General features: G+C 38.3%; 1 protein-coding gene across 4 annotated transcripts in view; it reads left to right on the top strand.

The window, feature by feature from the left end:
• The window catches only part of far1 (fatty acyl CoA reductase 1), a 36,670-nt gene extending 14,938 nt beyond the window's left edge, over positions 1–21,732 (top strand). The window contains exons 5-13 of one of the 4 annotated variants that reach the window (XM_040132383.1): positions 2,041–2,220; positions 6,293–6,470; positions 7,369–7,413; positions 8,377–8,513; positions 8,640–8,707; positions 12,168–12,339; positions 14,114–14,243; positions 17,101–17,228; positions 17,679–21,732. In XM_040132383.1, the coding sequence (XP_039988317.1) occupies positions 2,041–2,220; positions 6,293–6,470; positions 7,369–7,413; positions 8,377–8,513; positions 8,640–8,707; positions 12,168–12,339; positions 14,114–14,243; positions 17,101–17,228; positions 17,679–17,838 (1,198 nt within the window). In that variant the 3' untranslated portion in view covers positions 17,839–21,732. Of the gene's footprint in view, positions 1–2,040; positions 2,221–6,292; positions 6,471–7,368; positions 7,414–8,376; positions 8,514–8,639; positions 8,708–11,329; positions 11,502–12,167; positions 12,340–14,113; positions 14,244–17,100; positions 17,229–17,678 lie in introns of all 4 variants that reach the window. The other 3 variants (XM_040132382.1, XM_040132387.1, XM_040132386.1) reach the window with 3 other exon arrangements.
• Positions 21,733–26,158: the final 4,426 nt, after the last annotated feature.

Raw genomic sequence — 26,158 nt, 5'->3', positions numbered from 1 at the left:
TCAACTGATAGTGAGGCACTGAGCACCCCACACAGAACTACAGGAGACAGGTGGTGCAGCTGCAGTCATTGCTCAGCAATGCCAACCAAGGAAGAATGTAGATACTTCAAATGAATTGGACAATATAGAGCCTATACTACAGGACCTGAAGGATGTTAGAGATCAGGATGAACTTTCTATTACACACTACCCTGACTTCTCAGACTTTCTTCAGGGTGAAAAAAATAAATTGTGTTCGGACAGACATTCGCCCTGCACTGCAAGGAGCTGTGTTCGTGGCGGTGTGTTGTTTTAGGGTACTGGTGAGACATTGAAATACAATCCAAGAAGTCCAGTTGGAGGACTGGAATTATAGTTGGGTTCATAAGTATTTAGACAATGACACAATTTTCATAATTTTGCCTCTGTACACCACTACAATGGATTTGAAACAAAGACATCAATATGCGATTTGAAATGTAGACTTTCAGCTTTAATGAAAGAAGTTTAACAAAATATCACAAACATTTAGGAATTATAGCCATTTTTATATATAGTCCCTCATTTTCAATTGGACAATTGACAGCTGATCAATTTCATGCCCAGGTGTGGCCTGTTTACTTGTTATTTCATGACAAATTAAGCAGATAAAAGGTTTGGAGTTTATTCCAAGTTTTGAATTTGTATATTGTGGTAGTTCATGGCAACTCTCAATATGTGGTTCAAAGAGGTGTTGATGCAAATGAAGGGGGACCATCATAGTTGAAAAAACAAAACAAACCTCAGATAGATGACAGAAACTTTAGGAGTGGCCAAATCAACAATTTGGTACCTTCTTAAAAAGAAGGAATGCACTGGTGAGCTCAGCAACACCAAAAGGCATGGAAGACCATGGAAGATCCCTAAAGTGGATGATTGCAGAATTCTTTCCTTGGTCAAGAAAAACCCCTTCACAACATCTAGCCAGGTCAAAAACACTCTCGAGGAGGTAGGCGTATCATTGTCAAAGTCTACAATCAAGAGACGCCTTAATCAATGTAAATACAGAGGGTTTACCTCAAGGGTAGTTGAAGTCAAGCTGAAGTCTACATTTCAACCACATCTTGATGGTGTAATATAAAAGGCAAAGCAACAAAAATTGTCACTGTCCAAGTACTAACTGTGTTTTTAAAAGCTTATTAAAACCCATAATACAGCACAGAGGTTTGTTATACTCAGGCAGGATTTTACAGTTCTGGAAAAATATTATAGCAGCAACTGTTATCTTTATCTTTAGTCACAACAATCTCAAGGTAAATGGACGAAATACAGCGCTCACGTGAGAAAGTAATTCACCAGCAATGCACACTTGCATTTTTGTGATGGGTTAACGTAATGCCATGCCAGATGCATTACATTGCATTGCAGATTCAACTTTTTTGGTGCACAATGCTGCAGATGCTTTTGTTAAGCAGGTGTAATGTTTACCATGTTCACTATCTTGGTTCAGTGTGTTAGGACGTTTGCGTTTCCTAATTAGCACCAAACACACAGTACAACTGTGACTGATGACAATGTCATTAGTTTTGGTGGTATTTGGTCATAAACCAAAGTACTGGACAAACTTAAATTCATTTAGACCTAATGAGTGCACAAGATGAAAACCCAGAGTTCACCAAAGTGAGGGCCATTTATCCTGAAGGGAATATGAATGGCTATACCTAAATCTCTCTTGGGACCATGACTGTCTGTACAACATTTCATTGCTGTTGAGAAGGGACATTGCCATTCCTGTAGCCATATGCTGCCAGCATGGCTAAAAATACTGCTACCAACAGACTAATTAACACTTTCTATAAGGGCTGCAACCAAGGATACTTTTGTATATGACAAAGAAAAACATCAAATTCCCATATTAGAAGCTTAGAAGTTGGGGGCAGGTAATTGGTTTGGTTAGACACACCCAACTGAAAAAAGTTGAAGTTGGTTCATTCTATCCACCTAAGAGCTATATAAAATTATTTTTTTAATTAATTTTTTGTTTTAGATTTGTCAAACTATCAATTCCTCTTTCCCCTTCAGAGATGCAATGCAGCTGAATGTCTTGGCCACCCAGAAGATGCTGGCACTGGCCCACAGGATGAAGCACCTGGAGATCTTCATTCACGTCTCCACAGCCTATGCCAACTGTGACCGAGAGCTCATTGAAGAAATCGTCTACCCTCCCCCCGTAGACTACCGCAGACTCATCAATACTCTGGAGTAAGCTGAGGTGTACTGTTTTCAATTAACCGCTACTGCACACTGAACAAACTGGTGATAGTTAACTTTAATGACCTGGGGATGGATGTGTCATTAGGATATAGTAGCATGGGATCATGGTTGAGGTTTTCAAAAGGATTCTGTGTTTCTTCAGATTGCTTGATGCATAAAAAGCAAGTAGGAAGGTATTATCAAGATTAATGTCAGTGATAAACTGAGCATGCCATCTTAGCCATGACAGTCCAGTAAATGGCTGCTTAGTAGCACTAATGTTGTAGAGGCTGCCAGTCTCAGCTGTTGAGCTAGATTAGTAAAGCATTAGAAGCCAGCAGAGTAAGTAGAGATTAGTTAGGTGATTCCGGGGGATAGTACAGTGGCAAGAAAAAATGTTGGCATCCCTGGTCAAAATATGTTAAGTATTTTTACAATACTCTAACATTTTAAGCAAGATCAGTGTATTTTTGTTTTTTTTCCCCCTTTTTTAGAGTGGGGGAAAAAAAGCTCTGTGTACTGATGCAGTTTAAATAGAACTACTTGGCCACAATGAGCAAAAGTATGTTTGGAGAAAAAATGGTGCAGAATTTCACAAAAAGAACACCTTTCCAACTGTTAAGGATGGGGATGGATCGATCATGCTTTGGGCTTGTGTCGCTGCCAGTGGCATGAAACATTGCCCTGGCAGACGGAAGAAATGGATTCAAATAAGCAAATTCTGGAAGAAGCATCACACGCATCATAATGATCCTAAACACACCTCAGAATCCATAATGGACTACCTTGAGAGAAGTGCAAGCTGAAGGTTTTGCCATGGCCCTCACAGTCTTCTGACCTAAGCATAATTGGAGAGAGCAGTGCATGCAATATGCCCCGTGAATCTCAGAACTAGATGCCTTTGCAAGTAAGAATGGGCTAAAGTCCCCCAAACAAGAATCAAACGACTCTTAGCTGATTACAGAAAACGTTTACAAGCCCAAAACATTTTCAGGCCCTTTTCCTTTTTTGTTGTTTTGAAACTCAATTGCGTCATATTTAACTTCATGCCGTTTGAAAACTATTCACAGTAACAGAAATTTTGACCAGGGATACCCAAACATTTTCCTGCCACTTTAGGTATAGTAACATTGTGCTTTTGAGGGAACCTCAATGAGTATGTGTAAGACAACAATGCAGTGTTTAGTGGATCATGCACAAATTAATAGACCTAGTTGCTTTAGGCTCGTATCGAGGTGTTGTAGGATCTTTTGTGATACTAATCTCTAGGTGGAGATGGTGAGTATTTAAAGTTTTTTACATTCAGGATGGTTCAGAGTGACTTTGTTTGCAGATACTGCTCAATCCTTAATTTAGTGTCCTAACTATGTGTAATCGTCACATTCAGGTCTTTTACCTGCGATATTTCTTTCAAATTCTTTGAAAGTTGAGTCTGTCCAGCTTTTGAAAATAAAACAAGCATTACATGTCTTATTCGAAGACATATCCATGATTTTAAGTGAAAGCATTTAAAACTAAGATGGTGTACCCTACAGGATAGCAATGCTATAACAATAGTAGTCTTTTTTTTAGTCTTTAGCAATGCTAAAGACTATAAATGCCAGTTAAGTTTATTTAATTACTAAAGGAAAATAAAATAGTCGTGAAGATATGGAAGGAGTCACTGGATTAAGCCATGTGTGTCCCTTCTCATTGCCTGCTCGACATGTTAGCAAACTACAAATTGAGCCATTTTTTCCGCTTATTTGATACCACTGGTTAGCAGGTGTGTCAGCTTGTTACCATGGAAACGTGGCTCTGGGGTTGGCTAACTTATTAGGGTTTTGAATAAGTCAGTCTTTATTTCAGTGAAACTTTCTGACTTTGAGTTGGACTAAACTAAGAACCAAAAAAAAAACCAAACTCAGCGCGAGACTTCGGATTATTGCATCTTTTAAAGGTCAGTTGTGAAGTGAGAGTATCACACAAATATCACATAGTATCACACACATTCTGCCTGATCATTGTGGTCTGAGAATCTTGATGGAGAGAGTTTGAGACAAGTATCATTTCAAATCGGTGGTTCAGTCACTGGACTGTCATTGCCTCTAGTTTTGAGTCTGGGAAAAATGGTGTTCTGACTAAAAGTTTTCCAGAAATTACAGACTTGTGTTATAGAGAGAACTAAGCTTGAGATGTAATATGCATATGCAAAGCTAGTATGCATCCAACTCACTAAAGGTTTTTAATTTTTTTTTTAATTCCCCCCCCCCGGGCGTTTTGCCATTAATTAACAGTTGAGGGCACTGACCTTATGCAGCTCACCCTTTTTTTCATCTCTTCAATTTCTGGTTTTGTCTTTTAATTTCTGGTTGGTAGCGTTGGTCTTGATCAGCTCACACAGCCTACTATAAATTTCTCAAAGTTGGGGACACGTCCACATTTGAGGTCTTATGACCTGATATCACCACATCCACCTTAGATACAGTCCTGGTTGAAATTATTGGCACCCCTGAATTTGAAGCACAGAATTTAGATTATCTTCAGAAATAAATGCAAATTAATCAATTTTGTATAATCAGAATATTTAATAAAATTACTTATACTGAACAACAACAAAAAATGCTTTTCATATAGTGAAATAAAAAATTGTCATAAAAGGTATGCTTGATGCAATTATTGGCACCCTTTTGATAAATTTAAATTAGTTCCCCAAACAAAATAAAAAACAAGTAAGACTCACCTGTGCTTATGAACCTATGAATGATAGTTTTACTACATAAAAAGGGACTTATTGTTTCAGTTTGTAATGTTATCAAGAAGTTTCAGTTATAAAACTGTTAAGACGCATCTAGTACGTGATGCTAATAAGAAACTCTGAGCGAAATCTGCAAAGGTTGATGCAGATTGTGGAGTAAACCCCACAATACATCTAAAGAGCTTCAGGCTAACCTGGGGCCATCTTATGCGGTGGTTTCAGCCCGTACCATACGCCACACAATATACAAAGTAGGGCTCCACAGGGGAAGGCTAAAGAGGACACCATTATTGAAAGAGGAACAAAAAGACAAGACCAATGTTTGCAAACACTCTTGAAGATAAGCCACAGTCTTTCTGGGATAATGTTCTATAGACAGATGAAATCAAAGTAGAGCTCTTTGGGAATGCTGTGCTTCAGTTCGCTTATAGGCAACAAAAAGAAGCCCATAAGGAAAAGAACACCCTACCTTCAGTAAAACATGGTGGAGGTTCTATCATACTGTGGGGCTACTTTGCTGCCTCTGGTACTGGAGGCATTGACTGTATCAAAGGGATGATAAAATCAGAAGATTACCAAGGCATTTTAGAACAAAGTGTGTTACCCTGTGTCAGAAAACTAGGCAAAGGTCTTGGATATCTCAGCAGGGCAATGATCCAAAGCGCACATCCAACAGCTCAAAAGAATAGTTGAAAAGGAAAAGATGGGTCTTTTTTAAAGTTCCATGTCATGGAAAAATTGGACTGTATAATAGTGTAACTAACAATGTTTCTGTCAGTAACTCTGTGTTTTGCAAACACACATTTTGAATGGCCACTCAGACAACTCATTCTGTAATAATATATTGCTATAAACACTTAAACGCAAATCCCAATACATTCTGATCAGTCACCATGACTATTTAACAGTAACATGCCTAGCTGATCCTGTTGTTGTGAGGGTAGAGAACTGATCTAAACAGCTGTTTGACAGACTGCTGTAGAAGAAAGTCTCATGTACTCCCTGCTCTGTCAATCCTTCACACTTTGCATTAGATCATAAAATTCCCCAGATATTTGCTGAAATGTTGCCTACAGGTGAACACAAGCAGGAGATGTCAAGCTACACACACATTCCAACTTGCAGTGTAGACAAGAAATTGAAGTACAGAGAAGAAATAAGTGGATAGAGATTTATGACCCAGCAAACTGGGGATGTTGCAGTTATGCAGTATGTATCTTAACAACTTGGCCACTGTAGTTTTGGGTTTGTTTACATTTATTTCACAGAATACAATCACATTTTCACTGTTCTGTATCAGTGCTGTAAGAGGTTTAAAAAAAATTGATTTTGTTTTTTCCCCAGCTGGATGGATGATGATCTGGTGTCTGTGATGACTCCCAAGCTGATAGGAGAGCGTCCCAACACCTACACTTACACCAAAGCCTTGGCTGAGTATATGGTTCAGCAGGAGGCTGGAGACCTCAATGTAGCAATTGTCAGACCCTCAATTGTTGGAGCCAGCTGGAAAGAGCCCTTCCCAGTGTGTGAATCTGGCTATTAGTGTTACATTGTTTTTCTTGACTTTTTTTTTTTTTTTTAATTAATTTATTTATTTTTTAACCTTTAAGCCAAGGAGAGAATTACTGTTGAATAGAAATTGTTCACTGTACCCAAGATTAGTTATGGTTGCTGTTTTAAAATGTACCAAGAAAGAAGAAAAGAATATTGAAGAATGACAAATCACAACTGGTGTTCTCCTGTCATTTTCAGGGTTTTTCCTGGTTTCAAAATATGTGCCAGTCTGCTTAGTAATACAGCAGGAATTTTGAATGCATTTAAAAGTGTTAAAGGACGAAATATACTTTCTTAGAAAAAGGTCACGTTGAAAAATGTTGTATATACATTTTAGAGCTGATACGCTTGAATTTAGGATATTAAGCTGGTTTAGATAGTGAGCAGGGAGAATTTTAAAAAGGAAGTAACTGGTACAAGAGAAAAAACAGTACAGAAAATAATGTTTTCCTTAACAGATAGCATACAAGTGGTCATTTTTTTCTGGGGTATGTTTTATCCCAGCTGTGCCACTGATTTAAATCTGTGGAGTAGAGAAAGTCCTATTAGCACAGATCTGATGCTGCTCTGAGAGCACAATACCTAATTTCTGCCAACACTCAGGCATTCTGTGCTGTTGAGCAGTGAACATGATGAGGGTTGGAGTAGGAATGTGGAATAAAGAACACCTTTGCACCTGCCAATAACTGGAAAGCATAGGGTTTGTTCAATTTCTGGTTTTGAGATGTTGGGTGACACAGAAAGCTCCTGCCTGAATATCTGAAAGGAACAATTCAGTTTTCAGTCATTTTAAGTGACTTTTTTCAATTAATCACCTAATTATTTCAGTACTAATTCATGCCGCTTTCCTTGGACTGCTCTTTCAGGGTTGGATTGATAACTTCAATGGACCAAGTGGAATATTCATTGCAGTAAGTACTGGGTGAAAAACTGTTGTCTAACCAAAAGCCTGTGTGTTCTCTGTAGTGGTAATCCTTGTTGTCTTCACGTAATGATACAAAGCTGTATTAGGATAGGTTGTTATTATCGAATTATTGTTGCAAATGGTAATTTTCATTATCAATTGATTATTTTTTCGGTTAACTGATTTATAATTTGGTCTATAAAGTGTCTGATAATATTTAAAAATGCCTATTTATAATTTCCCAAAGCACAAAATGACCTGTTCATATTATCTGCCAAACAGTCCAAAACCCATAATATTCACTAACCTATCAAACATGACAAAGAAAAGCAGCTAATCCTCACATTTGACGAAGCTGATTTTTGCTTGCGAAAACAATTCATCAAAATACTTGCCAATTAATTTTCTGTTGATCATTTAATCAACTTAATCCAACTAAACTCTGGTATAGCAGTATTATTGGCCTAAATCCTGAAATGCTTTACAGACTGTATCTTGAAATTGTTGAAATCACATGTTGACACATTTACTAGACCATTAAACAATTCTTTGAACCACAAGGGGATTTTTGACAGTTTAGACATACCTGTTTTCTGTTCAAATTGACAGAGTTCTCCCTGTGGATGGGAATCGTTTCTGTTGGTTTTCACTGTGTCCATGCAGAATTAAACAGTGTGTTGGCTCACTATCACCAGCTATTTCTCTTATTCTAATGACAAGATTTGTCTAATCTCTTCATTTTGCAGTTAGAGTATTCATTTGCACATCCACAACACCTTAGCAGAATAGGTGCTGGATACAAAGAAAATAAGTAAAATTGCAGCCCAATTTTATACCTCGCATAGAGCTGTGTGCAGTTACTCCTTGTGCTGCAATGTTGCAGTTTGTACTGGCCCGTTTTTGGTCTTGATCTTGGTCGTTTAGGAAACTTTGCCAGCTGTATAGATAGTCTTTTCCTCACCCTCTGTAGGCTGGTAAGGGGATCCTGCGTACGATGAGAGCATCTAATGATGCTGTGGCTGATCTGGTACCTGTAGACGTGGTCATCAACGCCACGCTGGCTGCCGCTTGGTACTCTGGATCACAATCATACAACAGGTTGGCAGGGTACATAAATATTATCACACATACAGTACATCTTGTGGCCTTTTATTATTGTGAATTTGAACTCTTATTGAAATGTATATTTTTACTTTGACATTTCAGGGAAGATAAAATATTCCCTTTTTACAGGCCTAAAAACATCTTGGTGTACAACTGCACAACCGGTGGGATCAACCCATTTCACTGGGGGGAAGTTGGTATGACATCTCTTTATCTCACCTTGGCACAGTCTCTGTAAAGCCCTTTAGAGATGAACCTTAAATGTGGTGTAAAATGACATAACCTAAATGTAATCTGATCCACTGACTGCCACACCCAAACTAGGAGCTTTTGTTCACCTGTTCCTTATGAATCCTGGTTTAGAGCTGGAGTGTTATGGCACTTTCTTAGTTTATCCTACCCTTAAATAGAAGTTACTCTGTTTGGAGTTGATTATTGATATTACCGTTAGATATTTAAGTCACACATCTTGTCCTTTTGTAGCACTATATACAATAGATGATTGATACTCAGTCCTATACTGAAAAGTTAGTAATATAGACTTACTGGTTTGTTTTCAAACTTTGTGATTTGAAGTAAAACTGGAGGCTATTACTGTGAATTAATTTTTGCATACACAACAGTATGTCTTGAAAATTAAATCTGGGAGCACTGGTTTAGCCATAAATCATCATGTTATAACTATCACATCAGGAATTAAATAGTTGAGTCACAAGAAGGCTTAAAGTGGCAGTCACGAAGATTTTCATTAAAATAAATGTCTGTAAAGTCACTATCGCCGAATGAGGTAAAACAATGGCGATTGAGCTGATTGCAATATTTATGTATTTGCAATATTATGAACTGGGTGTCTATGGTCACATTCCTGGAAAAATGGTACTGCTAATGCAAACTGAACAGAACATTTCCTACTCCTGCAGTTTCATATTAAAAGCATTTAACTGGTGAAACATTAGTTAACTTTTATTTTGAAGTAGTCGCAGGAAATGCAATGTCAGAGTATAGCACCTACCACTATATCGTAAATAAAAAATGGGTCTACAAAACGAGACAAGTCATTTTTTGCATTTTTGGACAACGGATCAGTTTGAAATTGCAGGAAGTAATGGAACAAGGAGCAGCCACAGTGAGCTGTTATATGAACAGCTGCAGGCAACAGGCTGCACACCCCTAAACGCCTTTCACTGTGCCCTGCTGTTCGCAGACTCATTCCGTGTGCAGCATAAAATCAGATCGTGGTTGCTCACAGAATGATGGAAAAAGGTCAATTATTGCCTGACTTTATTAAATGAGAATAGTTTGCTTTGCTGCCCCTAGAATTATGTGACCTGTAGTATTAAACCACAATTGCTGTTACTATCAGTAACTACAGGTGTTGCCAAATGAACCACGACTGAAATGTTGGATATTGCCACTTTAACATATGTTAACCACTCATGGTTTTCAACTGTTGGAGTGATTACAGGAAAAACGAGATCATCAGATTTTTGCATTCAGGATGAAAAAACATTTTTGTGAACAATTAATCAGTACTTGCTGTCACTTGCTGTCACACTGTTTTCCTCTGCCATCTTCAAAACTTGTCGTGCAACCTTGGTTTCTTATACAATTGAGAGCTTCAGAGATGGACAGAATAAAAGGAAGACCTTACAATCAAATGTAATCCAATACAATTACCAATATAAATATTTTGTTAGATTAAAGTTCATCCTTGATCTTGGAAGCTTTAGTTGACAAAATAGTTTTACCACAAGTTCCGTTTCTAGTAGCCGGTCTAGAGCTTTTGGTTATATTACACAATCTTCTTCAGCAGATGGAGTTTGCCCCGTTTTTGTGAATTTGTAGATGTTTTCCTCTTTTTGAGCACTTTAATGGGGAACTCCACAGATTTTTACACATCAGTCTGTTTACAAGTATTGGTGAGTAGAAAGGTGTATAAAGCGTTTTGTGGATCCAGAGAAAGCTGCGTGCAGTCTGATAAATTGTCTCAAGTGATGTCACTTGGGCAGTGTCAATTGGGTCTGAAGACTACAGGTTTGAAATTGAAATAAATCTGGGGGTGTGGAGTTAGAAAGAAGTGAGCTTAACAGACCTTTGTAGCCCACTCTTCATCTGTACTTGAGGTTTGTGGCTTGACGCTACATTAGCTGCTGCTAGCATATCACAACCAAACCTCAGACTGAACTGTCACCAGTCGAATTGCATTGTGGGCTGGGTTTTGACAAGTAAGAAGACTGTGTAGAATTAAAAAAAGGTATCTCTGGTCCTGCGGCATCACTTTCAGTCTTTTGACAGACTCATAATGTACAGTTTCAAACAGTGTCATGGGAGTGCAATGCAAAATCAGTGGAGTGCTCTTTTGAGGACTTATCATCAATGTTGGTTTAAATGCTAAGGTTCCAAGTTTATTCTTTAAATTGCAAGTTGTCAAAACATCAGAAAAATAGAAACTTTGACGTCTAATTTTCATGACAACTTGGCAATCTGCTGAGGAGGATAGTATGAATAGATCGAAAGATCTAGAACAGATAATAATGGAGCTTGTTCGTGAGATTGTTTTTGCCAAATAATTACTGCCTTTGTGAAGCTCAAGTATTTTGTTGAGACATCGGAACCAATAATTAAACTCAGTTTAACTTTTTAACTCACATTTAAGTCAAATAAACATTTAAGGAGCAGTTTTGTGGTCTTTTTTTTTGTAAGATATATTTACCAGTAGGACCACACCATTTAGGCAGGCATAAAAAACAAAAAAAAATGTATTAGAAATGCCTTACTACTCATTGATGACTTGTGCTGAACAACCTTCTGTTTCTTAGAGTACCATGTAATATCCACATTCAAGAGGAACCCCCTCGAGCAGGCCTTCCGCCGGCCCAATGTTAATCTCACATCCAATCACCTAATCAATCAGTACTGGATCGCTGTGAGCCACAAGGCTCCGGCCTTCCTCTATGATCTGTACCTCAGGCTGATTGGACGAGAGCCCAGGTAACCTCATCATTGCCAACTCAGACTTGTCATACATCTGCTGTTTAACCCCCCCCCCCCACCGAAAAAAAAAAACCACACACCTCTGCAACTTTACTCATGTCACTTTTCTTTTAGTGTTCTAGACTAACGTCATAGTTGCAATGCTAATGAAAATGCTTATTTACAGTTTTGTTGGAAGTTGAAGAATGTATAACCCAGCTGTTCCCCTACACATACAGGAGAATACTGATGGGTTCTGCAGTCTTTACATCTTGCTGCTTGCAATGTTAGTATTTTCAGTTGGATTCCCAAAATGTCAGCTCTAACGTCATCTCAGTTCAGCCACTAAATGCGCTAAGGTGGACTTTAGTCTGAAGATACCTTTGGGAACCCAACCCAGGTGTTGGCCCTTTTTGGGGAAAAAAAAAAAAAACTCTGCAAGCTGCTGAACTGTCTCAACAATGAGTTAAGTAAACTTGAGCCGTTGCCCTTAACAATCCAGATCCTTTCAGATCTACAGACCCTTCAGATGTCATGGTGCTCATGACAGGCTAGCTGTGGTCATACTGTTACACAGGGCCTGCATCTTGCCTAGTATCAATAAGAGGGAAAACACACATTCTTCTTCATCTCGTCCTCTCTGTGTCCTCCTTGTCCTGTCATATGTGTATCTCTCTCCTACAGAGTACTATATAAACATGACCTTCAAGACCAATCCCTTAGAGCAGGCCTTCAGAAGGCCCAATGTCAATCTGCGCGCCAACCCCTTTACTAATCAGTACTGGACCACTGTCAGCCACACACTGCCAGCCCTGCTCTATGATGGCTATCTCAGGTTGACAGGCCGCAAGCCCCGGTAAGGTTGCAGCGGCCCCCCCCCCACCCCCGACAATTAGCCTCAACCTTTCCCACATGTTCCCACACACCCACCCTCCCCCATTTCTGTTTTGTTGTTTTTTTTACTGACTGTGTGGGATGGTGGGAACAAGGAAAGGTATGGGACAGAAGAAACAAAACTTTTTGTATTTGGCATCAGTTGGACTTCATTATTAAAGACAGTGTCATGACAGCACAGTTTGTTTTCTATCAGAGCATGTTTTCAGCTTTGCTCTGTTTTTCTACTTTTGAGAATGTTTTTTTTTTTTTTTTGCATTAACTTTTTTTTTTTTCCAAAGAGATTGAAAGATTTTCCGTTATGTGAACAAGCCATTCTGTGTGAACATGACATTCATTATTGCCACCCCCCACTTCTCACCCAATTATGGAAAATCCTGAGGCACCATGGGACTTTTTGTTCAGTCTAGAAAGTTGAGTTCAGTCGTAGACAGTTTGTCCCACTGAAAACAACCCCTATTGCATGTGAATTCATTGGCATCCACATTTATGTATTGTTTTCACTTTTTGCTACTTTACTTAATTCTCACACACCAGAAGTATTTCAAATAGTATGTGAGTAGCTAACTCACATTCTAGGGGTGTGATTTGTTCCTAATTGGGTATGTCACCGGCTTTAAGTAATTTTTATCTCTGCCTCTATGTGCCGATCAACAGTGCATGTTTGTCACATCCTCTGAATCTTTTGTCTTTCACAGGAGGAATCTGAGTCATCTCAATCTGCCTCAATTAGTGACAGCATTTCATCCCTAGTATGAAAAGGCTATCATTGGAACACAGCCTATTTTAATGATTTAAAAAAAAAAAAAAAACTGAAACATTTGCATACAGGTCAGACATATAAAATGTTTACTCAGAACTATCTTAACTGTTTTCACACAATAGCAAAAAGTGTGCAGTTTGAAGACTCAGAGACCCTCTTAATATCCTCATCATAATTGGTAAAGTTTTGACATTCTCACCATCAATTCTCACCCTAATTACAACCCCTCAACTGGTTTTGAATCATCACTTTGATTATGGTCCACTGAATCAGAACTAACATAGAAATTAAATATATTAACTGGATTCACTTGTGTTAACAGGAGGACAATTTTTATGAACTTTGGAAATATGTTTCCTGGGACTGCTTTAGCTTAAAATCTGAGTTCATTCATGTTTTGTTTTAATTAATTTTGGTAAATACTCACTTAGGCTTACCTAAATTTGGTTCATGGGTCCATTTGTAAGTGTATTGTGTGTCCTCCTGGCTGCACACAGATTAAATCCAGTTATTCCTCAGAATTGTGAGTCACTATCCCCAGTGGAGAAACCATCACCCTAACTACTTACAGTGCTACAAAAACAACAAAAATTTGAACACCTTGCTAGATTATTTGGCAGATTTGTGAAATAAATCTGTATGGAATTTGAAAAATTTCTGATGGTTCTTAGTGTACACTACAGTTCATTTCTAAGACTTATTTTCACACTCAATTCCCCCCATATATCCTGCCCACCTTCCCTCTCTGTCCATCCTATTTTCATCCTACCACATCTCTACTGTTTATTTACCTTACCACAATACTCTTTCTGCTGCTCTTTCTGAATCGTCCCTCTGTTTTGTCAATCATCTTCTCTCTGGACGTGTACTACCATCACGCTTTATCCATTTCATTGTTCTTTTCTCATCGTCCTCCATCTTCTTGCTTCCTCCCCTCCTCTTCCTCCTCACCTCTCTTTCTCATTTATGTTAGGATGATGAAAACAATCACTCGTCTCCACAAAGCCATGATGGTGCTGGAGTATTTCACCAGTCACTCCTGGGTGTGGAACACTGACAACGTGACTATGCTGATGGCCCAGATGAGCCCTGAGGATAAGAAGGTAGGGACAGTGATGTTGTTGTATGGAAACTAATTTCTACTTTGAATCATTCACACTTTTTCCCTGTTTCCATGTCCACACCCACCACATACGTCAGACATTTACACTTTTGAGATGGCAGACGGATTTATCGCTAAGTACACTTATCTCTTGTAGTAAACTGGGTACGATAGAGTGAGTAATTCATTCACTGCTGATTTCAGTTTGTAGGGAAAGGGGATGCTGTTCAGTATAACTGCTTGAAAAAAGCTAAAATACTTGAGAGCATGTTAGTGGACTGCAGTTTGCCTTTTATCTCCTCCTTACACATTACACCTATTGTTCCTGTAATATGCGACACTCACATTTGGCCCTTGTTAATTTGATGGAAACATATCTAATGATAAAATACTGTAATCCAGTTCTTTACATTATATTGGTCTAAAATAGTCTTTGATGTTTTTTTAAATATATCTCATGAAATCAGTTGTAATTCTTTAGCACAGGCTTACCAAAACTGGACAGCTGAAGACTGGAAAAATGTAGACTTGTCTGATAAATCTCGATTTCTGCTGAGGCTTGCAGGTGATAGGGTCAGAATTAGGCATCAACAGCATCCATCCTTAGCTGCCAACAGTCCGCATGGTGTTTTCTTGACCCACTTTGGGCCCCTTGATACCAATCCTCATTTGAATGCCACAGCCAATCAGAGTATTGTTGCTGAACATGTGCATTACTTTAAGGCCACCATTTACCCGTCTTCTAATGGCAACTTCCAGTATGATAATGCATCATGTTACAAAGTAAAAGTCATTTCAAACTAGTTTCATGAACATGCCAATGAGTTCAGTGTACTCCAGTGGCCTCCCCAGTCACCAGATCTGAATCCAACAGAACACCTTTGGGATGTGGTAGAACGGGAGATTGGCAACATGACTGTGCATCTGAAAAATATGCAGAAATTATGTGATGCAGAAATGCCAATACGGACCAGAATCTCACTGCTTCCAACATCTTGCAGAATCCACACCACTAAGAATTCAAGCTGCTCTGAGAGCAAAGGGAAGTCCTACTGATTATTAGTATGGTGTTCCTAGCCATTTTACCCATGAAAGCGATGTAGCTCCACAGATAGTAATGGCAACTGAAACTACTGAAATATCTTTGGTGATCATCTGTCTTTTCCTGTAGTGCCAGCCGGTGAACATTTTCAAACATGCCATAAAATAGCTTTAAATCTACTAGATGCATTGCCAAAATAAAAAATTGTACACATTCATGATACCCAGAGGATGAATCTTCCGAATTTTGGCGATCCCCTGGTTTTTTCTCTGGTGCCACCATGAGATTGTCGGTTTTGATTTTGAGTGAAATACTGTATCTCTACAGCTATTTGACGTATTGCCATGAAATTTGGTACATATACATTTGTTTGCAAAATCTTTGACACTCCTGAACAAATGACAAATTTGGTTGATTTTTGAGATGAAAAAAGTAAAGAAACAAAACAAAAAAATAGAAAGGGAGTAAAAAAAACAGTAAGTGTGGCATGTACTACTGAGTCAGTACTTACTAACACCCCAAGCCACCCTCTTTTGCCAACCATTAAGAATTGTGGTGGAAATAGTATGTTTTGGGGTTGTGTGGCAGCCCCTGGCATAAGAGACACTGCATGGCTAGAGGAATGGATTCCACTTAATACCAGCAAATTTTGGATGCAAATGTGATGCTAAGACAGTGAAAGATAAGAAAGTGAAAGATAACAGGCTGGCTTCTACAATAGAACAATGATCCAAAGAAGACCTCAAAATCCATCATGAACTACAGTACTTCAAGAAACACAAGCTGAAGCTTTTGGAATGGCCCTCAAAGTACCTTGACTTGAAAATCATTGAAAATCCATGGGTAGATCTTAAACATGCTGAACATGCAAGACAGCCTAAAAATATCTTAGGAATTTTCACCCACTCTTGGAGATAACATCATGTTCTATGTCAAGAATAGAAAGACTGCCTAAAAAACGTTTTTGCAAGCTGTGATATCTCCCAAAGGGGGGCTTTTGATGTACTGACTTAGTAGGGTGCCCAAACCTTTTTATTTTCTATTTTTTGAGTTCATGAAATGACAGTAATGCTAATGGGTTTTTTTGCTGCAGGGGTTGTATTTACTTCTTTTCAATTCAAAAATTGACAACATATATGTAATTATGTAATTCCCTAGTGGATAAATTCCACTGATTTAGATGGTTTGAATATGTCCAGCACTTTGGTTTATTACCAGTACCTGAAAACCTGGCATTCCCATCAGCCTCATCAGCAATTTAGCATGCTGATGTTAACATTTTCTCAAAGTTGTGCCTAAGAACAGACTCACAGACCTGTTGGCATGGCTGTAGACAGTCTTTTTGACCTTTTTGTTTTTCTTGAAGTTTTAAAATAGTTTTTGTAATTGTGTATTTAATTTATGATTTACTGTTCAAAACAGTTATATTAACTATAACTTTCATGTTTGATAGTAAAACTTTTCGTTCATGTAAAATATACTACTAAAGTATTTTTGCCTCAGTACATATCTTTTGTCAGAATTCTCAAAAACTTGGCAACGATCCCTTAGTGTATGTTATTTTGGCTAGTTTTTTTTTTTTTTTTTTTTTTTTAAATAACAAACACGTGTTATGTTTTCTTTTCGTTTCCTTTTTTCATACTCCTCAAATATATATTGGCACCAGTCAAAAAGTATATCACCAGGTCACCAAATCAAAATCAAGACAAATCTGTAATCAGTTACATCTCAGAAAACAGATGAGTTCCTCTTAATAACTGAAAAGTTGTCTTTTTAAAGTTTTCAAAGTATACTTACTGTTTCTTTATTTCTGCAGGTGTTTAATTTTGATGTGCGCCAGCTGCACTGGGCAGAGTACATGGAAAGTTACTGTATGGGCACCAAAAAATACGTCCTGAATGAAGAGCTTTCAGGCTTGCCTGCTGCACGCAAACACCTCAACAAGTAGGAATCTATGGAATCAAATATGCAATTGTGCCAGGTGATACAGATACAGGATGAAAGGCTCTATGTGATGAGCTGCCATTCTCTGTTGGAAGTAGGCAGCTTTTGTTTTATCTAGGTCACTATACAGCAGATAAATCTCTACATCACCACTCGCATATCCTCTAGATTTTCAAGTACTTCACTTCATCCTTCCATTAAGCATGGATGTCTTTTGCATTTGCCAGTGATATGAGGTATATTCTGCCAAACTTTTCTTCAGAGAGTACAGTTACAGTGGTAATAATCCTCTCAGCTTTAACAAAGCTCAGCAAAGTGAAATAATTAAATATCAAACATATCACAGGGCAATACAAAGAACAATATAAAAAGAACTAGACTTAAGATAGGATTTGCATTTGTAAAGTTGTATTTCTCTTGAAGTTGATTTGTCTCAATTGTGTTTTCCAGGCTGAGGAACATCCGCTACACCTTCAACACCATCCTGGTGGTGCTCATCTGGCGTGTGTTCATCGCCAGATCCCAGATGGCCAGAAACATTTGGTACTTTGTGGTGAGCCTCTGCTTCAAATTCCTCTCCTACTTCAGAGCTTCCTCCACCATGAGATAATGATCTGGGGACATGGTGGTGGGTGATGAGGTGGAGGGATGAAGAATTGAAGAAAACACTGGCTTTGGATGATGAAAGGAGCTGGAGTTCAAAGCCCTTAAAATGGTTCTGATTCTGTTCATTTCCAGTCGCTCCAGTCACTCTAGCCTAGCTGCCTGGCTGCATAACAAAGCTATGCATTGGATGATGCTCTGCTGCAAAAATCCTCCGCTGGATTTGAGTCAGTCCAGGCTTCATTTCTGTACTGTAGGTCTTTTCTGTATATGTAGTCTTTCATTGAAAAATAACCACTTCAACTGCTGTGTGGGTTATTTTTTGTTTCCCTGTTTTCTCCCTTTAAGTTTGTATGTGGTTCTTGGGCCTATGGGAAAAAAAAAATTTTCAAAAATGTAACATAAGCAGGGTTTTCTCAGGGGTTTATCTGAAAGCAGAATTTGCCAGGCAAAACATAAACTACACTCATTTTTACACATTTGGTTGGAGGCAGTTGAAGAATGATTCTTTACTAACTCAGTGAAGGCTTGTTCAGGGACAGGCAGGCCTAGGGATCACTGTTTAAACTCCCTTTCCCTCCCAATCCCATTCCCAAGACCAAAGCCATTTCCACGAATGTTTATGACCGTTGCACTGACAGCTTGGTGTAAAGAGAAGGCTGACATTGCACGGGTTTGGGATACTGACCCGTCTCAGAAGAGCTGCTGTTGGCCTTCTTTCCCTCTTCCTGCTTGGTAATGACGCACCCTCAACAATACTGCACTTCTGTATGTCCCTATTGGACTGCAGTTGTTGGGTCCCTAATTTCACCCAAGCACAATGTAGATTGTAATACGATGGCTTTAGCCAGTGCATAAGATTATTCTTGCATCAGCAGGTCTTGCAAATCAAACGTTTTCTTTTACAGGTTCTTTTTTGTCTTGTCTAAAAGTCATTTGTGACAAATTTTAAAGCTATTTTTTCCAAAATACCTCTTAGCTAACAGACTCGTAGCTCAGTAGTGGATGAGTCGGGTGGAGTTGAGAGGAGAAATATTGTCACATTTGTCGTGTTTTGCTAATGTATGCTTAGAATGTACACTTGCATTACTGTCTAACATCTTGGTCACATTCTTTGTTACGGTTACCTGAAAAGTAGGGTACTAACTGTAGCTCACCATCTTTGTGAGAGGTTTTGTTACTTTAGTCATTTTCCTCTGTAAATCTGTGATAGTTACTTTTATAGGTCATTATTTGTCATGTTAGTGGTTCATCTTCATGTTAGTTGCTTCTGTAAAGGGATGCAGTTACAGGTATGCAGGTTTTTTCGTTTGCTCATGCTGTTACACACTTGGACCTTTCAGTTGCATTAATGCCTTCTCGCTAAAAAATATATTTGCCTTTTCAGACAACAAATGTAGGCTGGTTACCAAACTGGCAACATAAACTGAAATTTTTGCATCATACATTTTTGTTTTTATAGGAATCACCCCTCAATGCCATATTAAGGTTGGAGTTAACATACCTGAGGTTTACCTCTGCACTCTGTAGTATTCTTTTGCCTATTTCCCAAACACACAATGTTTGAAGAAGTAGACTGTGACCATGTGCTGAAAGTTTGGTTGTGCCTGCATGTGTCTTCTCAGAGTGTCTTAGGCCATAGCAACTTCAAACACTTAAGTTTGTCCAATGAATACCCTGGAGTCATTAAGGAATGTGATTTTCTCTCTCGAAGCATGAGCCTTTTTACATAGGATCATGTTATCAGTGGAAGAATACACACTTTGGAAAATGTGTGCAAGTGAGAATTGTGCCTGAACTTTTATCAATATTCTAACAAAGTGAAAAGAGAGCAATCAAATCTATGTTTTCTAATTATTTTGTGTATAGCTCTATTTGGGTAGACTGCAAAATATATCAATGTATTTTTATGCTAATGAAATTGTGTGGCTATTTTACTGACACAAAGCTTACTGAACCAACTTCAGCTGCTGTAAATAAAACTTAGAAAAAGTAAATATGTAAACATAAGTGCAGTATGTTCAGAGCAGAATTTAACTGTTAAAAGTTGTTTGTTACTGTATATGTACATGCTCCTCTCTCTCTCTCTCTCTCTCTCTCTAATACAGCCTGACTTACTTGCACAGCCAGAACCTTCCTCTGACTTCTGAAACAACAAATTAACAATACTGTAATTGCCTGTACTTTTAATATTAAGCAAGTGTTTGTTCATTGGAGGGCTGTGCGATGAATTCTTGCTGTTATAACTCCATTTCCTTTTAGAGTGAGTAGGTCAGTTTTTGTGATGGTGAATGGTTGTCGTGTTCTTGTGTAGTGTAGGGGTTCAGGGTTTTTCTTCAAGCTTGTTCTTGTGATTTGAGAAGTTAGACAGATGAACAGGTCCTTTTCATGTTCTCGCTTTTGATGTCAAGAACTACTGAATCATACCAATGGTTGTTCATCAAACCGGGCATTACACAAAAGTAACAAACATTAAGTCTGCTTTGAACAAAGCCTAAATAGTCACATTGATCCTTTTTATTCAAATAATTTAAAGCACCTGAAAATGTGGTTTCAAATCTTAAGTATTGCTGTATAACATATATATATATTCATTGCGAAATATGCCACAATCAGAGTTAAAGGAATAGCTTGACATTTTAAAATATGAAGCTATAGCCAGCGGCTGGTTACCTTAGCTTAGCATAAAGACTGGAAACAAGGGGTAGCAGCTAGCCTGGCCCTGTTCAAAGGCAACAAAATCCACTTACAATCACCTCTAAAACTCCCTAATGAACTTACCTTCTTAGCCAGTAAATACCTGGAGTCTCCACTGGTTACGTGACAACCGCACAGTGACTAGACTCTGGGATGTTAATACGCTAGGCTGAGAAATAGTCTGTCGCACAAAACCCCGTAACACAGAAATGTGTTGTATACACTTGAATTTTTGCACAGATTAAAGATGGAAATGTGTTTGAGAGCTGAAGTTCTGATAGCTGGATTTTGATACCTTTTGGACAGAGTAAGGCTAGCTGTTTCCCCCTTTTTCCAGTCTTTGTGCTAAGTTGGCTCAAGATACATATTTAGTGCACAGACATGAGCGGTACCAATCTTCTTATCCAACTTTTGGCAAGCTCATCTCCCAAAATGTTAAAATATTCCTTTTAAAGTTGGTAAATAAACAGCTTTACATTACGGAGAGTTTAACACTCAAAAACCAAGCTAATCTGCTTTATCAGGACTCTGTAGGTGTGGTTTGATCGGATTTTAATGACACTGGCCTGACCTGTCATCAGATTTTGATTAAAATGCAGCAAAGTCCTGATTGGTGGAAAAAAACTAGTTTATGTATATAATAATTCTATTTTTTTTTTCCCCATCAGGCTTTTTGTATGACTTTGTAATAGTTATTTAAAAAAAAAAAATACTTTTCTTGCTTAAACCTGTGCTAATGCACTGTTGTTTTCATGAAGTAGAAATGTTACCAGTCTTTTTTTTTTTTTTTTTTTCCCCTGGATGTTTGATTTGATGGCCTGTGTATTAATCACTTACATCAAAATAGGAGTGGGGGTTTTATTTATTTATTTTTAGTTTTCTAGCTTGTCATGGCTCAAAGATTGTTTGCTTCTTTTTACATTGCTGACATATCATGGGTCCATATGCTTAGGCAGAGGTTGTGATTGTCAGACTGACTGGAGTGTCAATGTTCTGTGTGTTGCTCATGTGGTTCTTCAGATGACGCTTGTTTCATCACTCCTACTTTGAGCAGCATAATGACTACAGGCCACTATGTTTAGTTTCAGAGGGAGGAAAAGGAATTCTTGCCAGTCAGTGTCAATGTGAAACTCTTAAAAACAATAACTCAACAGTGCCTTTTGTTTGTCAACCAAAAATAGGGAATAAATGGTGTTTAATCCCCTCCTGTTTCAGAAGTTTGATTTCTATTGACTCTGTAGTAAAGTAGATGAGTTGTTACCATCCAAGGCTCAAGAGGGTGACAGCATGATTGACATTGAAACAAATAAACCATTAGTCTCAATCGGTCCAGCTGACCTGTTCCCCGTGTTGCATAACAGATCTGTCCTCCACTTTACTGGCTTCCAGATACAGCGCGTTGAGGCTATTGAACAGCTCCATTAAGATTTAATGCTGCCATTCAGGATTCTACTTGACTCCATGAATGGAAGGATTGGTCTGTCCTCATTTTGGATGGCTCAATTTAAATTTTGTAGAAGTGACTGCAAGGGCAACATTTATGGTAATTCCCAGAGGAAAATTATCAGTGCCCTGCCACAGCAACTTAAGTTCTGCACATTTTCATATTTAGTGTCAAGTTTAAAACTTGAATTTGGTTAAGGTTGGGTTTTGGTTGTTTAGAAAGTCCTTATCATATAAAATCTATGGGAGATTAGATAATGCATATGACTGTGTAAACCCATACAGGCACAGGTAATGATTACTGGTTCACCGAAAATGTTGTGTCTGATCTGATGCCCTCACTAGCCCCTCACTAGTTGCTAAGTAAAATGACGTTGGAGATTTTGTCTGGATATTGTTTCACACTGGAGACGATTTGTTTCTCAATGCAGGCAAAGAGGGTTGAGGGACAATAGCTGTCAAACCTCCATTTAAGAAAAGACATTTCCTACTATATCATCCAAAACTTATTTTGGTAGGTATAAACTAAACTGCAACACCAGGAACAGGGAAATTGGATTTGTTCTCTATAAACAAAATCAAAAAAACTCAACAAAAGCTGTATGGTACAAATAAAAAATACTAGCAAGTCCTCCAAACAAAATGACCATATAGGCTGTTTGTCCCTACCCTCTTAGGGAACCCATATTTTCCTGAAATAGTGCCCCTATAGCAGCTGGCATACCGGACTTCCGTTGTCATGGTTACAATAATAAACACTCAGTTACATTTATGGAATGGTCACAGTCTGGTTAGGTTTAGGGAAAGATTGGGGTTTTGGGTTAAAATAAGTACTTCATAAAGGTTAGAAGACCTTCGTTGTCATGGTCACAATAATAAACACGCAGTTAAGGTTGTGGAACGGTCATGGTCAAAAGAAATAATAATGGCTATTGGTTCCAAACAGGGGAAACACAGCGGTCTCCTGTGTCAACAGGACAAAGTCCTGTGTTTTGATGACCACCCCGACCTCTCTATGCGGACTTTGACGCTCTTTATAAAAGTCACCTGACTTACTCCTTTGCGCCTATAATAATTACTACCACCGCAAGATGTCGCCTAACAATAAAACCTATCTATGGGTCATAATAAGCTGCTTGCACAGATGATCTCTAAAGTCTTTTTTTTTTTTTTTTTTTTTTTTAGGAGAGGACAGTCTCAAAATTACTCAGGGTCAGTCCAAATTAGTTACAAAATCAAAATTATGAAATACTAAGTCAAAGTTTTAGTTTTGGAAGGTCAGTGGTTTGATCCCCAGGTCCTCTAGTCCACATGTCAAAGTGTGTTTGGGTAAGATACTGAATGTGTGTGTGAATGGGTGAATGTGGCATGTAGTGTAAGGTGCTTTGGGTGGTTGATAAGACTAGTAAAGTACTATAAAAGTGTGGCCCATTTACCAGCAGTTACATCACAACTAAGTAAATCATCAGTTTGACTTAAACTGTGTCCGAGTTTAAGAAAAATTTTCTAAGTTTTGAGTAAGTAGTGTTTTCACATTGGAAAAGTGGCAAGATACAAGAAGATACAAGAGGAATACTTAAAACCGTCAGATGCATGTGTGTGTTGTAGATGGCCATTACTCTCCCACTATGCATTGTGTAAATTAAATGGAGAATATGTACAAAGCTGGGAAAATTGAAATACATGGTGGGTGGACAGCAGCACATGTCAGTTTCTTTCTGTGTACTGTGGAGTTGTCTTCTAATCAAAAGTTACGTTTAAAATTGCCAAATGCATAGTGCATCATTGACATCTAATGTATTATTACCTTCCTTTGCAAAGCTGATCTTTAACATAATTTAGTGATTTGTTTTCCTCCATGTTTGCTAACAGTCTTCTTTTTAACTGCCTATGTTAGTGAATTACTATACTTCTTTACATGTCACCTCCACCATGCTACAAATGAAACAGGGGACCACACAGAAACTAATTGTTCTGTAGCCCTACTAGTGGTCAGAAACAGGGCACCATTAGAGACATTTTGTTGTCTCTTTATGAAATTTAATTGGCAGTGACATTCTAAAGCAGAAATGGGCAAAATACAGCCCGAGGGCCGGAACCGGCTTCTGGACCATCTCAATACAGCCCACAATATCCTCACAATAAAATAAATGAAACAACAAAACTTAGTTGCATGTTATCATAAAGGCTTCTGAAACAGAGCAAGCCTTTCTCTTATGGTGAATTTTTGAAAGACTGTATGGTAGAGGCGGCTACCATACTGTGCCCTGACAACAAAGCTCAGTTTGAAGATAGCAGTCTGTCTCATTGAACAGTCACTGTGGAAGTAATTGAAGAGTTGCCAGCTGAATTGTCAAAAATGGCAGCTGACTTCAAATAATTTTCCATTGCACTGGATGAGAGCATGGAAATCAAAGATACTGCCCAGCTACCTGTTTTCATTTGTTGGATCAATGACAGTTTTAAAATAGTGGATGAATTTCTTGCCATGGAGTCAATGAGGGGGGCAACAAGGGGATTGGACCTCTAAAACAGGGTGTCAGGATTTTTGAAGCAAGAGAACCCGTCATTGACTAAATCGCTGAATGTGATGGATCTTCAAACCTAACCAGAAAGAACGTTGGGCTCCAGCAGAGGATACAGGATCAGGCAAGAGAGGACATCACCAACTCAGATTTGATCTTCCTACACTGCATTATTCACCAGGAATCCCTGTGTAAATCTGTGTTTGTTCTGTGTTGAAACTCGTGAACTTCATCCGGGCCCAAGCACTTAATGATTGCCAGTTCATCCAGCCACTGGCGGAAAGTGAGACAGAACACACAGACCTGCTGTACCACTCATATGTTCTCTGGCTGAGCCAGGGTAAGGTGTCTTGCCGTGTGTGGGAGTTGAGAGGAGAGATGGGGATATTTCTGGTGACTGTAGGTAAAGCTGATGAGTGGCATTTGAGGCGGATGTAATCGGCCATATGAGCAACTTCAATCTGAAGTTGCTGGGGAAGAATATGTTTGTGGACAGGCAATTCATACCTGTGAGCATTCAAAGCCAAGCTGACCCTGCATATTTCAACATCAGACATGACGCCAGACTTGGTCTTGTGAAGAGAGGTGTCCGTCTCAATTGTTCCCATTAGGTTAAATTACATGGGAAGGCAATGCTTTTCATGACACACGGTGTCGATCATAAATGTCAGTTTTAATTCCTTCTCATAGGTTAGTTACAGTTGCACAAGTAAAACAGAACAGAACATGAATTACTATATTCATGTATAAGACAATGTTTATTCATAAATAGTGAATATTAGAAGATTTGTGTCTAATCTTTTTTTTTCACGCAGTGCTGCAGGTCTGTACTAAAATGGTATTAAAGTTTGAGTTAGCTACACCATCCTCACACAGTTACACAAGTAATACCAGAACAGAAAATGACAGAGTAAAGTTAATGCATATATTCACGAATACGACCACATATTTTTTCAAAATCAGTTTCTGTTAATATTTCCTTCATTCATTGATTCAGGTATGTACTCTAATGGTAATTATGAAGTTTTGATAATTGTAAAAAGGGTGCCTTGAGTCAATGTTTATAACAAAATTCAATGTGATTCATCATTGCATCATATGTATATGTTGCACATCAGACAATTGGCTAGATGTAGGCTAATTTAAAAGATGATTCTTCATATAAGTGGGTTGTTTTATGTAAGTAATCTTTTCATTGTAACTTCAAAGTACACCAGATTGACACATAGAGCTGTAGAAAAGTTAACCTTTCGTAACAGAAAGTTCTTGTTTTTTGAAATGGGGACCCAGCCCTTCTGGGCAATATCCTATTGTAAAGCAATCTATCATGTCTACCAAATTCACATAGTTTAGAATTATACAGTACTATGTGTTTCATGTTTCAATTCAATTTTCCAATGTGTGGCCCTTCTCTTACTTTATGTAAGTCAGTATGGCCCTCTGGCCCTTTAGCATGATGAATGGGATGTAGTCTGATAAGGGACACAGTGTTAATATCTCATCATTTTCAATTACCGTGAGTTTTTTTTTTTTTTTTCATCAGGCATAACTTTTCATGTATTGATTTTCTTTTCTTGGTGGAAATACACTCAGGACCAGGAAGCCCACTTGGCCAAAATTATTTTTAAAAATAAATGATATGTTTGACATTTGAGAAACTAC

Source organism: Xiphias gladius, chromosome 8, assembly GCF_016859285.1.
Source record: "Xiphias gladius isolate SHS-SW01 ecotype Sanya breed wild chromosome 8, ASM1685928v1, whole genome shotgun sequence".
In the NCBI taxonomy this organism is placed as follows: Eukaryota; Metazoa; Chordata; class Actinopteri; order Istiophoriformes; family Xiphiidae; genus Xiphias; species Xiphias gladius.
This window is presented reverse-complemented; position numbering and strand designations above follow the sequence as displayed.